The following is a 13,205-nucleotide window of genomic DNA, read 5'->3' on the forward strand; positions in this document are numbered from 1 at the left end:
TTATCTTTCTCAGTTTTATTGTCAATTAATTTAACAGCAGTTCAAACCTGAATACTCTAAAACACTCATTTCCACACAGTGTGACACACACTCCTATAGTATACTCACTCACACACAACTTTTTTAAAACCACTGAAAACAAAATATAATTACAAGCAAATACATAATTCAAGTTTGCTTTTGACACATACAAAAATATATTTACACAAATGAGGAATAGGGGTCATAATTATCATGATAATAAACGAACTGTGGGGCACAGTTGTCTAGGTTCTTGTAAAAATAAAATTTAATTTGTCTGATAGTCACTAAAATTCAGAGAAAAATATATTTGATTTGATTTATTTGATGACCCGACCTTCATCGTTTCTATAAGATCAAATAAAATCAAGGTTCATATAATTTGGCAAATGTTCATACATTATAATGGCAAGTATCCACTGAATGTGATTATATCAAATGTATTCAACCTTATTTAAATATATAATATCTACGTGAATTATGTGTTTGGATTGTTTAATAATTTACAAATTGCTTTGTAATACTCCATGGTCATACTCGGGACTTCCCTCGCGCAAGGTTTTAAAGAAATGAACATGATGCTCAGGTTTCACGTATGTATTTATGACGGCAGGTATTTTATACATGCGTTTCATCCAAGCAGCCAACCGCGGAAATCGATCTTCTGTAATATCCGTTTCCGGTGCCACAACTGATATGACGTCAATGCGTTCAAACCATGGCCATATCATAAAATCCACCATACATGGTTTTGCACCTGCATATATATAATAACGTGTTAGAAATGTTATGAGGAATGAGGAGGTGTTTGGTTTAATACGTTATCTATTCAGCAACCGCAGTCGGCAGTTCAGATTGTGGGTTTGGTACTGTTCGGACCATGCTAATAACGTTTCAAAGAATTGGTACTTTGACATATATACGACATAAGACTAAGACATAAAACTGACTTAAAACGACCATACAAAAGTATATACCAAAAGAAGTGTCAAAAAAAGCCTCAACGAATGACTAATATGACTATGATATACATGTATCTAAAGTGAATTCCTTTCTGGAAAACAACCATTTGACAAGCAAAAGATTAGATACTAGTAGAAGACTTAAAAAAAAGTTCACGATATACGGGGATGTGTTATTTTGACACTTGTTATATTTTACCTCCAAAAAAGTCTCCCCTTTTTTCTAAGGCGTCTTCATAACGTTGCATTTCACGTAAATATTTTTTCAATGTAACAGGAAAGGTGTCATTAGCCAGCGACGCCGGAACCTCATAAAATAATGCAATAACCTAGAACAATAAAGAAAAATATTTTCAAGAACAATATGGTAAGATGAGTGGTACACACCGAACATTTATATTAACAGGAATACTAAAACAGCATGAACACTTTTGAAATTACAAACACTTGAAACAACACTTACACTTTTATCAACAGTCACACTTGGAACTAAATGAACACTTGTACTACCAAGAATGCTTAAATCACCATTAACATTTTTAACAGGACACTTATAACAACATGAACGTTAATAAGAACAATACGTATAACAACATTAACACATTTAACAACATGTATAAAAAAGAAGATGTGGTATGATTGCCAATGAGACAACTATCCACAATAGACCAAAATAACACAGACATTAACAACTTTAGGTCACCGTACGGCCTTCAACAATGGGCAAAGCCCATACCGCATAGTCAGCTATAAAAGGCCCGATAATAAATGTAAAACAATTCAAACGAAAAAACTAACGGCCTCATTTATGCAAAAAAAAATAACGAAATACAAATATGTAACACATAAATAAACGACAACCACTGAATTTACAGGCTCCTAACTTGGGACATAAATAATGTGACGGGGTTAAACATGTTAGCGGGATCCCAACCCTCCCCTAACCCGGGACAGTGGTATAACAGTACAAAATAAGAACGAACTATAAAAATCAGTTGAAAAAGGCTTAACTCGTCAGATGGACAGAAATACAAGTGGACGTGGCCGGGTACTTATACACTCATACTTACACAAAAAGACACAATGAACAGATCTGAGAGTACTCGCAGTTATCTGACAGTTAGTTCAAAGCCATTAACAACTAATAAAAAATCATGCATCTAAGACTAAGATGTGCACGTATAACGACAGGAACATGCATAACAAGAGAATAACAAAAATAACGAACTCTAAACAAATTCAAAAGGAAAGGTCCTTCATGTTTTTTCATCTGCATGGTGCTGCACATTGCAAGCTAACAACAAAAAGAATCGTCCATTGGTGTCTACTGCAAAATGACAACTATATGTCGGCTAGCAAATATGTTATTAAAAAAGATCGAGAGATTTTTAACAAAACATTACCTTTGAAAAGGTTTCTGACAACATTTTATCTTCAGCTTTTTTAAAGGGGTCAGATGGAGTAAGTTTGGGTTCAGAGTACATCTCATCCAGGTAATCATTACAAACACTGGACTCGTACACGACCTGGCCATCTTTCTCAAGGATCGGTACCAGTCCAGCAGGGTATCTTTCACGTAACCACTTGGGCTTTTGCTTCAAGTTTATATTGACAAGTTCATGACTGAAATGTAATGAGAATTCTTAAAACAATTTATAAATAGAAACATAACATATCTGTTTTCATGAATAATATACAGTGATATAGAACGAATTCAAAGTTTGAACTGAAAAGTAAGTGTTTTTCTGTACTGACTTTTATTGAATCTTCTTCTCTGTAACTTCCCCAAAACTTTCATATATAGTCAGAGATTGGCACTTAACATTGTTCAGAAACTTGTTCTAAATAATGAGAAGACCATAGTATTGATCTATAAATAACCAATGTACCTTTTATTACTTTTAATTGCATAATTGCTGTCTTAATGATGTTTAGACCATGCATACATCCTTTAATTATAGTTTCATTTACCTATTTTAAATGTCATAGTTCTATACATTTGTCTAGTTCTGAATTTTATTTTGTCATTCGGATTTGACCTACAGCATAGTAATCTCTTTGTCGTTTAAAATAGCAAACAGGGAATTAACTTATAGTCAAATATCCTGTCGATCACTTAGTCTTACTTTTTGGCACTGAACAAGGTCATGTTTTTCGCAGACTGTTTATGACGTCTTTACACTAAATCACTAAATCCGTAGGATTTGTAAATTTTTAAGACTGATTGTTTTTTTTAATTATTAGTTGAAATTAGTCTTTGGATAACCTTTCAGCCAATACTGTGAATATCCTTAAATCGATTCTATGTGTCTGCTATATATTTTTGTAAGTGTTTATTACCGATCTAGCCCTTTTCAACTGATTTTAGCAGTATATTGTGTTACAACGCTTTATCTAGTAGAGTCATTGGTAGGGGATTGAATGCTCACATTAGATCAAACATGTCCAGATTATTGTTTGTCTGTCCCAAGCCAGGAGTCATTCTGGTTGCTATTGGTGGGTGAGTGTCGGTCTTTAATATTTTTTTTCGTTTATTGTTGCTTTATGAAACGGATCGTTTGTTTTCTTTTCACACTTTGTCATTCCTGTAACTTCTATGTGTTACTACCCCATGTGTGCTTACTTCATTATTAAAGGTCATCTGTAGACCTGTATACATGTAGTCAGTTGTTCATATTTTTGTCACTTTCTGGTAACCATTCCACATATCATAACTTTCACATTGATTATTTCATTGAGTTGTATCCTACATACAAAATATTAACCCGAATAATCCAGTAGTTATATTACGATCACTACGATTACATCATTCGGAAACTATCATACACATTCAAAGGTACCAGGATTATAATTTAGTACGCCAGACGCGCGTTTCGTCAACATAAGACTCATCAGTGACGCTCATATCAAATTATTTATAAATCCAAACAAGTACAAGTACAACGTTGAAGAGCATTGATGATCAAAAACTCTAAAAAGTTGTGCCAAGTACGGTTAAGGTAATCTATGCCTTGGATAAGAAAATCCTTAGTTTTTCGAAAATTTTTAAGTTTGGAAACATACTATACTGAAAATCTCTGAAACTATGTATTTAAGTCCCGATCTTGCGAGACCATCATTTGAGATCAAGATCGACTCGTTAAGCATCTCCGAGCAGTAGCATAACATTTAAATCTTCAATTTCATACCCCAAGGGTGACTGGGGAAACGAAATATGGTCACTTGGTCTTCTCCCGATCGGCAGTAAAACGCTTGCCGAAGTGGGGCGTCCGATTGGGTGTGCAGGATGTATCAAGTTCGCAGACTCGTCCGGTCAGAATGGGGACGTTAAATCCGATGCCTCGTGTAAAGAGAGTGCTACGCTCTTTGCATGTTAAGAACCCTTGCAACAACTCTTTGAGGGGTCCGTAGGTGGCCATTATCCCAAATGGCCTCTATTATTACAAGACCTATCTATTGTATTCATTGTTAACCTGTTCTCGTCCTGAAAATGCATGAAATATTTGCCACAGGACTTCTCATGGTTAAACAAACAACAATCAATCAATCAATCAATTTCAAATATAGTACTATAGATATAAACATAGGAAAAGAGAAAGGTTTATTCTCCAATAACTTTGTACTTACGGTATTTGTTTGTATTGTAAAACTAGTCGAGTTCTCTGTGCATATGGACAAAACCTCATACTGTAAATTCTCATCACACCAGGAGTGAGAGGTGGACATTTTGTACCTGAAATAGGAATACCCTAGATCAATTTAAATCACTAATTACTACAGTAGGAGCATACTATAAACAGTTGCAGTACATGAAAAATATAGAATAGATCACAATAATCAGAGAAAGAGTAGAGCTAGGTCTTCTCAGAATGTATGAAATATGAAACAAAGCTACATTTTTAGTATAATTAGAACATATCAAAAACAAAATTGGATCCACCAGTTACAGAGCTCATCATTACCTTGCTGATTTGTACATATCATGCCCGACAATATTAAATAAAATTTACTTACTTACTTACCAGCGATATGTCTAACTTCAGGTATGGCCACAGAAACATAGTTCATGTAAATGACCGCACAACGATTTATGAAATTAATAAAAGCTATTTAAAGGCTTACATCTAAAACTGTTGCAAGATGAAATGTGCAGTAAAAATCGACAGGCTCATCCACTACATAACTTCCTTTTTGCTGGGACATAAATCTTACCTTTTCCTAACGAAAATGGAAATAGATCCTTTTCTAGTGGTGATGAGGAACTTCTAGCCATCATTTGAAATACAAGTTTATGTGGTCTTACTAACGTCCTAGAGTAAAATGTTGAGGATAACATTTGTCAGAAGAAGTGTTGACATATATCACGAGGGCATTATATAGAACGTTAGAGATTAAAATGCAGGACGTTCGTATGTTGATTATGTCCCTTTGTTCTGTATCACAAATTACGGTAACGTTATAATTTTTTTACAGTAAAACTTTCAATAATTTGTTTAAAAAAAAGAGATAGACATTTAACCAAATTTACCTAGTCTAAAAACAGAATTAGACTAAAAATAGACTAAAACAGAGTTAGACACACAGATAATACACATGACACACATGAGCTATTAATTAAGTTTGTTTCCTTTGGGATACTGATTAATCCATCCCGAGATCTATCCATGCTTAAAATCATAAGAAATTAAGACTTTCAAAATATGTAAGTGTAAGATGTATATTTTCCTCATAAATTCTTAAAGACAAAAACGATTTGATATATACACCTATATTTGAGTGTTTCAAACACTTAAAGTCCGTGTAACTTAACACTTGTCAATTCAAATTTTATTTTTTTATTTTTTATTTTAATGTTGTTTTTTTTTCTATCAAAGATTTAAATGTTTTAAAAAATGTAAAAACAAGCTTTGTTTTTTTTTAATTTGGAAAAAAGAAGTGAAATGTTTAAATTATAAACTCCGTTTTAATATCTAATAGTTTTCGCGCCCTTTGCGAAACATGGCGCTATTAAACGGGAGTTGTAAGTTGTAAGTTAGTTATAGATATATAAGCAAATTTCATTAATACTAAATATATAATAATATATATAAAAACTGAATGTACAGTTTTGATTATATAGCTTTTTGAAAGTAAAAATGTTTTTAAGGGGAAACTTGGGATTAAAAAGGGAATGAATACCTGTTACAAATGCCACAAAGAATATGACGGAACGAAATAAAGTTTGCATAACCGAATCAAAACGAAAACAATATTTTCTGAAAAACTAAAGGTAATCAGAAGCTCCCAGTTGCAAATATTTCATGCATGTTAAGAAAGATAGCAAATTAATAATAAATACAATACTGAGTCTTGTAATAGAATCCAGTCGGGACGAAGTCGGCAAACTTAAGACAGCCACCGGAAAATGCGGGTTTAGTGAATAGGGACAGAAATTTGGCCTGCAACAGGCAAACAACGATGCGTTACGGGGGTTCTTAACTGAGGGTATGGATGGGGGGGGGGGGGGTCTGTTATTCTGTAAACATTTAATTTTCACCCTATTTTTCTCTAATCTTTAAAAAATTAACCTCTATTTTCTCTAATCTTCCAAAAATTAACCTTTTTATTCTCTAATCTTCTATTTTTTGGCTCATTATTCTCTAATCTTCATTTTTTAAGGGCATTATTCTTTAATCATTTAACCCCATCCAAACCATCTTAACTGTCATTCGATAAGTTACAAAGCAGGATGAGAATTGCGTGTTAGCTTGTCACTAGTGTTACAAATGGGCAAATAATAGGCTGCGACCATGCGACATATCAGAAAACGGGAGCGATGAGAGATCAGTTTTTAATTAGATTGTTCAGGCTCCCCCAAAAAACAGCAACAAAATCCCCCCCCCCCTAAAAAAAACCCAAAAAAAACCCAAACAAACAAAAACAAAACACTTCCCATATTTCACTGCCGTACGATTTACTGAATGATCGTTAGAAATAAGATCAATTAAGCTATTAATATATAGGAGATAGAAATTGAATTACCAAATTTTGACCAATCAATTGGTTCTTTATGTCAGTATGTTAAAAATAAACTATTTAAAAGTTATGTCACATTTTGGAATAAACTGAAGTATCAAACAATTAACTCTGAAAAAGGGAAGCTTGGTACTTATTTTTCCATAAAAAATTGTTTTAAAAAAGAAAAATATTTAGAATTGCAGGACTTCAAAAAAAGGCAGTCAATTTGTAAATTAAGAATAAGTGCTCACTCTTTAAAAATTGAGACAGACAGATATTCAAAAAAGCATATAGAAAGATCTGAGCGTCTTTGTACTAATTGCTCACTTGGTAAAGTTGAATGCCCTCTTTATGATATTCAAAGGGATGATTTTTTTCAAGACATTTCTTACAATTGTTATAATTTTATAAACTTAAACAAATCTTCTCAATTTTTATGGCTCTTGACCCAAGAAAATGTTACTCTTATGGAAAAACTGGGTTGCTATATTTGTGACTGTTTTGAATTAAGGAGATCAGGCATGAACACTGACATTTAGTCAAGTAAATAATTTGAAAATAAATACATATGCATGTATAATGTAATTTTATTATTCTTTTATTCACAATATATATGTGGGTTTTAGCTTGATTCTGACCAATGCTTATATTCCAATTATATATGTATATGCCTCTATTATTGCTGTTGTTACTAATTATGTAAATCAATTGTATCTGATTTTATGCCCTTTATGGGCCCTGTAATTTGGGAAATAAAATTATTCTATTCTATTCTATTCTATTCTATAGGCAATGTTATAAAACAACCTTGTATTGATTTTTTCACTAGCTATAGTCTTATCATATTTATTATATCTACAGTTGAGTTAGTCTAGATAAACGAAAGTAACCACATTCCAATGTCTCGATGTATTAGGAAATATAATTAGTCCAATTTCCATATAAAACGGTTCTGAAATTGGCTATACAATATTTGCTTATAAAAATGGAAATTTGTTTTTTGTAGCCTTTCAGATTGTCAACATATAAAAACGAATTTTCTGACTATATATGGTCATAATAGCAATATTACTTCATATTTTTCCTGTCTGATACTTGTTTGCATATGCTTTTTTTGCTTTTTTTTCTATTTTATGTCTATTATTTTACGATTATATATATTTTTAAAATTCGAGTTAACTCTGCGTATCAGTAATTGACCTTTCGTCTTTGAAAGTTATTGGTATGTGCACTCTGTCTACACTTTAAATGACTGTGTATATTATTGTCGTAGTGTGTATATTCTATCCACCTGGGAAATTCCGTGACGCAAAGAATTTCTAAATTTAAACATTTGTACTCGACATGGCATGTCCTGAAGCATGGTTAAAACTGCAACCAGTGATTAAGATCGTGTTTTTGTCAACAATTATTGCTTTCTGTTCATTAATTCTAGGATTTGCAACACCAGTATGGGCGTCTGCGAGTGGTGCCATTTTAATTCAATTCTATGATTCGGAAGGAAAGCATTCGGGAAGTGTCGGTATGGATCATATGGGGTTGTGGCAAGCCTGTGGCGGTGGCATCGGGTGTATAAATTTGGTGCATGACATCCCAGGTAATGTATATTTGTTGAAATAATATATATATAGCAATCTTGACATTTTCACCTGTACATTTATATTTAGTTTATTTTTTAATGTATACCATGTTAACTGTGGAATACCTGAATTAAAGATTAAATTCCTTTGCTTCGTTGGTCAATATATTGCATACCGAGATTTTATATTGATTAGTTCATTCGGACAATATATACAATACTAATTAATTTTAAAAATATCAAATTAAGAAATATCATTGACTATCATGATAATAAAAATGCTATCTATCATTTATGATCATTAATTAGAAAATTAAAAGTTCGAATTACTGATATTTGTGTAAGATATAAAATATGGATTTTTAGAATTGAATATAAATCGATTTTCACTGTAAAAGCATGTTAGCAACCAAAAAATGTATGACAGAATACGAAATAATATTTAGTCATAAGGGAGCTCCCTTTTGATTTTTACTCTTTAAAAAAACAGGATAAACCAACAAAAAGGCAGCACTGAGTAGAGTGAAAAAATTAAACGACAGGACAGTATTTTTTATTATAGCCCTCCCATAATTCCCTCATAAAAATCAAATGGTAGCTCCCTAAGAGTAAATAAAAAACCCACAAAACTGTGTTTAGCGAATATTTAAAAATGGCACATCGAATCATGATCGTTGAATTTGGCGATTTTTTTAACTTTGAATCCTTTTTTTTTTTTTTTTTTAAAGTGTTGATGGAATTATTTTTTACAATCTGTCCAGTGTGATCAGATTTTAATGAAAATCCGCAAGTTTGTAAAAAATGGAAAAAAAACCTTGTTCGAATAACGTACAGCAAAATCTTCCAAGAATGTATCGAAGTATTTTTCATTAAAAGGTATAAATGAGGTTGTACAATGTGTTGCGTTTCTTAAGGCACCATGTATATCGGAATAGCTGCATTATAGATTATACTTTCATCCGACTAGTCAATATCGTATTACTATATAGACTGGAGTGGATATCAAAAATATGTATTATTGCTATTATTTTTTTGTGTGTGTTTCCTGTAGCCTTTTTTTATTGCACATGTTACATATCTATTTGTCTGGTCTGTGAATTGTATATGTTTCTGTTTATAATGAAATTTTGTGTATGCTATATGCCTTTCTGGGGCCTTGGTTTGGTGAATTAAAATATTCTATTATGTTCTATATTGCAACATTGGACCATGTTTTTTTTTTTATAGTAAACTTCTATGCCGTTTGGTCTCTTATGGACTGTTGTCTTAGTGCATGGCAATCATACCACATCTGCTTATTTTAAAAGTTAATCCGTCTTTCTCTTTACAGGTTTTTTAGTAGCTTCCAGAGTATTTGCGTGTTTCAGCCTTATTTCATCGTTTGTTGGCATTGCTATGGTGTTTTGGTTCGCATGTGTATCTAAAACTGATAATGTACGACTTCTCATGCTGTCGATGATAATGTCATTTGTTACTGGTATGTCTTTAAAAAGTTATTACATGTTGATAAACTACGAAGTCTGTTTGATTTAGATTAATTTTTGCTGAAAAAAATAATCACAGAGTCAAATACGGGTTCCAACTGATCCCTCGAGGGACAAACATAAGCTGTCCAACTGATTGATTGATTGTTGATGTTTTAATGCCACCTGTAATGTAAGGGCCACTTTTGGTGGTGGATCCCGAACATTAGATTATTTAAAACTATGCACTTGTCATATTTATATATAACTTCAACATCAGATACTATATGTCTTCATATATATGAATACAATTGTTGAAATGGTTGTTGCCATGGCCTAAACACTTTTTTTTATTAAACGCACTATAAAAACATTTAGGGCAACAGAGGGAATCCCCGAACATGGTAATTACTGGAATTCAATTCATTCTTCACCAGCCAAACTCTAGATCTAAAATAACCAAAACAATTGCAGCTGTCATGTTTTTTATAATTAACTTGACATAGTTAAAAGATATAAGTAGTATGTTATTCACAAAACATTTCATTAATATGTCACGGAGCTAGAAAGAACATTAAAGCACTTAATGTTACTGCGTATAAATAACAGATGATATCAGAGAGCCTGAGATGTTTTATTGGTGCATTGGGCCTCTTTTTGAAATTTGCAATGCTTAATATTGAGTCAAAAAATTATCATAGAAAAGAAAGGATAAGGGATCATAAGGGATGTCCATCCATGAAACAAAACCAGTTTGTCAGTTTATTTGACTTTATTTAACGTGTTTTCTCCATACCTAAGCGAATTAGCATAAGTGCAATATGTCTGGTGCCAAAAAGAAACTTTAGAAAGATAGTATTTTAAAATGGTATCTTAAATGCCGTGGACACCAAGCTGTGATGATACTTTAAAAAACGATTTATTCAGTTTTATCATTTATCAAGTTCAGAGAACACTGCGTCCATTGATTTGTTTTACACATATAAATAATATGAAGATATATTTTTTAGGCTTAGACCCTTACCAAACGGTAAAATCGAAAGTTCAAAAGTTTTATGTTTATTTGTAAAAATAAAATAAGATATAGCAAGTCGAACGCATGATTAACAGTATAGTCTGATCTGATTTTTCAGGGGCATTGATAATAATTACTGTTGCCATATTTAGCGGAGAAGTAAAAAATCACCTGAGTTTTTCTTTTGCGATGATGTGCATTGCCGCCATTGTGTATACTGTAAATGGCGTATTGTTTCTTGTGTACATTGGAACCGGAAGGAGATGATGATGGTGCAATCATGAGCTATTCTTCAGAAGAAAAGTATTATTTGACAGTTGTTGTGCCTGCTTTTTGTTGATGTACACTCATTACGAAAGTACTGTTCTGAGCGGTGTTTCATTTCTAGTCGAGCTACCCAATCAGGATTATTGCATTGAATGAAAGAACAAGTAATTTATACCGGTGTATTATTTATATAATTATACGCAAATGATATGTGTTACAATTATAAGTTATAAAAATATTCCTTTTGTATATAATTTATTATTATATATATTGTTATAAGCATTGCACATTTAACAAGTACCGGCTATATTCATGGGAGCATCCGCGGTGGTTTCGTGGTATCGTCCCGTCAAGGGGGTTTCTAAATATTCCCATGCACCACACTGAGTCGCTAAAAAAATGGAATGTTATATACAACAATAAAATTTTCTGACAATTATGTCTTGTCTGCCTGAATAATGCATTCACATAAAAGATATGTTTTAAAACCTAGACTACCAAAACACTGTAATATCAGATTAAAATCTTAGCAATAAAAATGATTCTTTCATACACCCCAAATTTGCCTTATGTAATACAAATCGAATTGAGAATGGAAATAGGAACTATGTCAAAGAGACAACAACCAAAACAAACATAAAACAGTCAAATACAGAGAAAAAAATATTTTCATAAAAGAAATTTTTAATTCCGTTCCACTGGCTTAGTTAGAATCAATCAAAGATGCAGAAAAAGCACTGTATAATTTGCAATTCCGTATCGTTTTGTGTTTTATGCATAATAAAAACAAATGGGTGATAACAAGGAAAACACAAAAACAATAAGTACCGATCCTAAATCGAATATCAATGTGGTATTGTGTATTGGAATTGTAATAAATTTTCAATTTGGTTTATAGTACAATTAACCAATCATAAAACGGTAGTAAAACAGTCAGTAATCTTTATTACATTTAATGGTGATACTAAAATCGAAAGATATAATTTAGAATACAGTCCGTACACAAATACTGTCAAAATTGATATTTTGGTTGGTCTTACAACTAGTGATACAATCCGACTTGTCCTTATTCCCCCATCAATGACTTGTTGTATTCTTTAATTAAATGCAAATATGGCTTGGGTAAGTGTTCATTTGCTGTGTAGATTCTGCTTACCTTTCAACGTGTAGGTACATGCCTGACATGCCTGCATAAGTATGGGTTTTATTTTAGTTATCAGTTGATGAGATATACTCCTGGACTTGTTTTTCCGGCTATAGCGATTCCCTTGAAAGAAGGTAGCTACCTACAAATGCATTGTGCAACTAAAGGTTCCTAATATATTCTTAACATGATATAAACCCATCGAGACCAAAATGATTTGATTGACCTTTATTTTTAAATCGTTATCACAGATGACCATAAACATGTTGCATTTGTCGAAGCCGCAGTCCCGTCCTCATTTCCTCGAATGTAATCATGAATTATTAACTCATATTTACTTTAATGAGCTCATTCGGGTATCAGTAGAGAAACGATAACTGCTTACACCAAGATCGCTTAAGTTCATCCCCATTTTGTTAACAGTCGTATTGACCAATCTTCAGCTGTCTACATGCGTGTTGTTTTGTGGACTTGTTTTGTTTTGCTGGTATTCATCAACGTTATCTTTTGGTTCTTGTAATCTTCCCTCCCTTTTCAATTGGTGATATATATTAAGCAAAGGCAAGAAAGCTAAAAATGAAACCCAGTGTGACGATTCCGTGATCGTCAAACACCAAAACTTTCTAGTTAGATGATAGTTTATGGGAACAATTCGTTATATATAGGAAAATGGAGATGCAGTACGATACATATTCTCCAGAGAACAGCCGACGTATATCTTTGCAACTTCAGGTCATCGTATGACATAAACAATAAG

At 32.5% G+C, this 13,205-nt stretch overlaps 2 protein-coding genes across 2 annotated transcripts; one reads left to right on the forward strand and one right to left on the reverse strand.

The window, feature by feature from the left end:
- Window positions 1–5,391, reverse strand: LOC134721585 (glutathione S-transferase omega-1-like). Its single transcript, XM_063584683.1, has 5 exons — window positions 5,196–5,391; window positions 4,611–4,716; window positions 2,387–2,606; window positions 1,183–1,312; window positions 1–778 (listed from the first exon to the last, which is right to left on the reverse strand). The coding sequence occupies exons 1-5, from the start codon at window positions 5,317–5,319 to the stop codon at window positions 525–527; spliced, it is 834 nt and encodes a 277-aa protein (XP_063440753.1). The 5' UTR covers window positions 5,320–5,391; the 3' UTR covers window positions 1–524.
- Window positions 5,392–8,216: 2,825 nt separating this feature from the next.
- LOC134723569 (uncharacterized) lies at window positions 8,217–11,693 on the forward strand. The gene is made up of 3 exons (XM_063587145.1): window positions 8,217–8,577; window positions 9,890–10,036; window positions 11,156–11,693. Exons 1-3 carry the CDS (start codon window positions 8,325–8,327, stop codon window positions 11,302–11,304), a joined length of 549 nt encoding a protein of 182 aa, XP_063443215.1. The 5' UTR covers window positions 8,217–8,324; the 3' UTR covers window positions 11,305–11,693.
- Window positions 11,694–13,205: the final 1,512 nt, after the last annotated feature.

This window comes from Mytilus trossulus, chromosome 6, assembly GCF_036588685.1.
Source record: "Mytilus trossulus isolate FHL-02 chromosome 6, PNRI_Mtr1.1.1.hap1, whole genome shotgun sequence".
Classification (NCBI taxonomy): Eukaryota; Metazoa; Mollusca; class Bivalvia; order Mytilida; family Mytilidae; genus Mytilus; species Mytilus trossulus.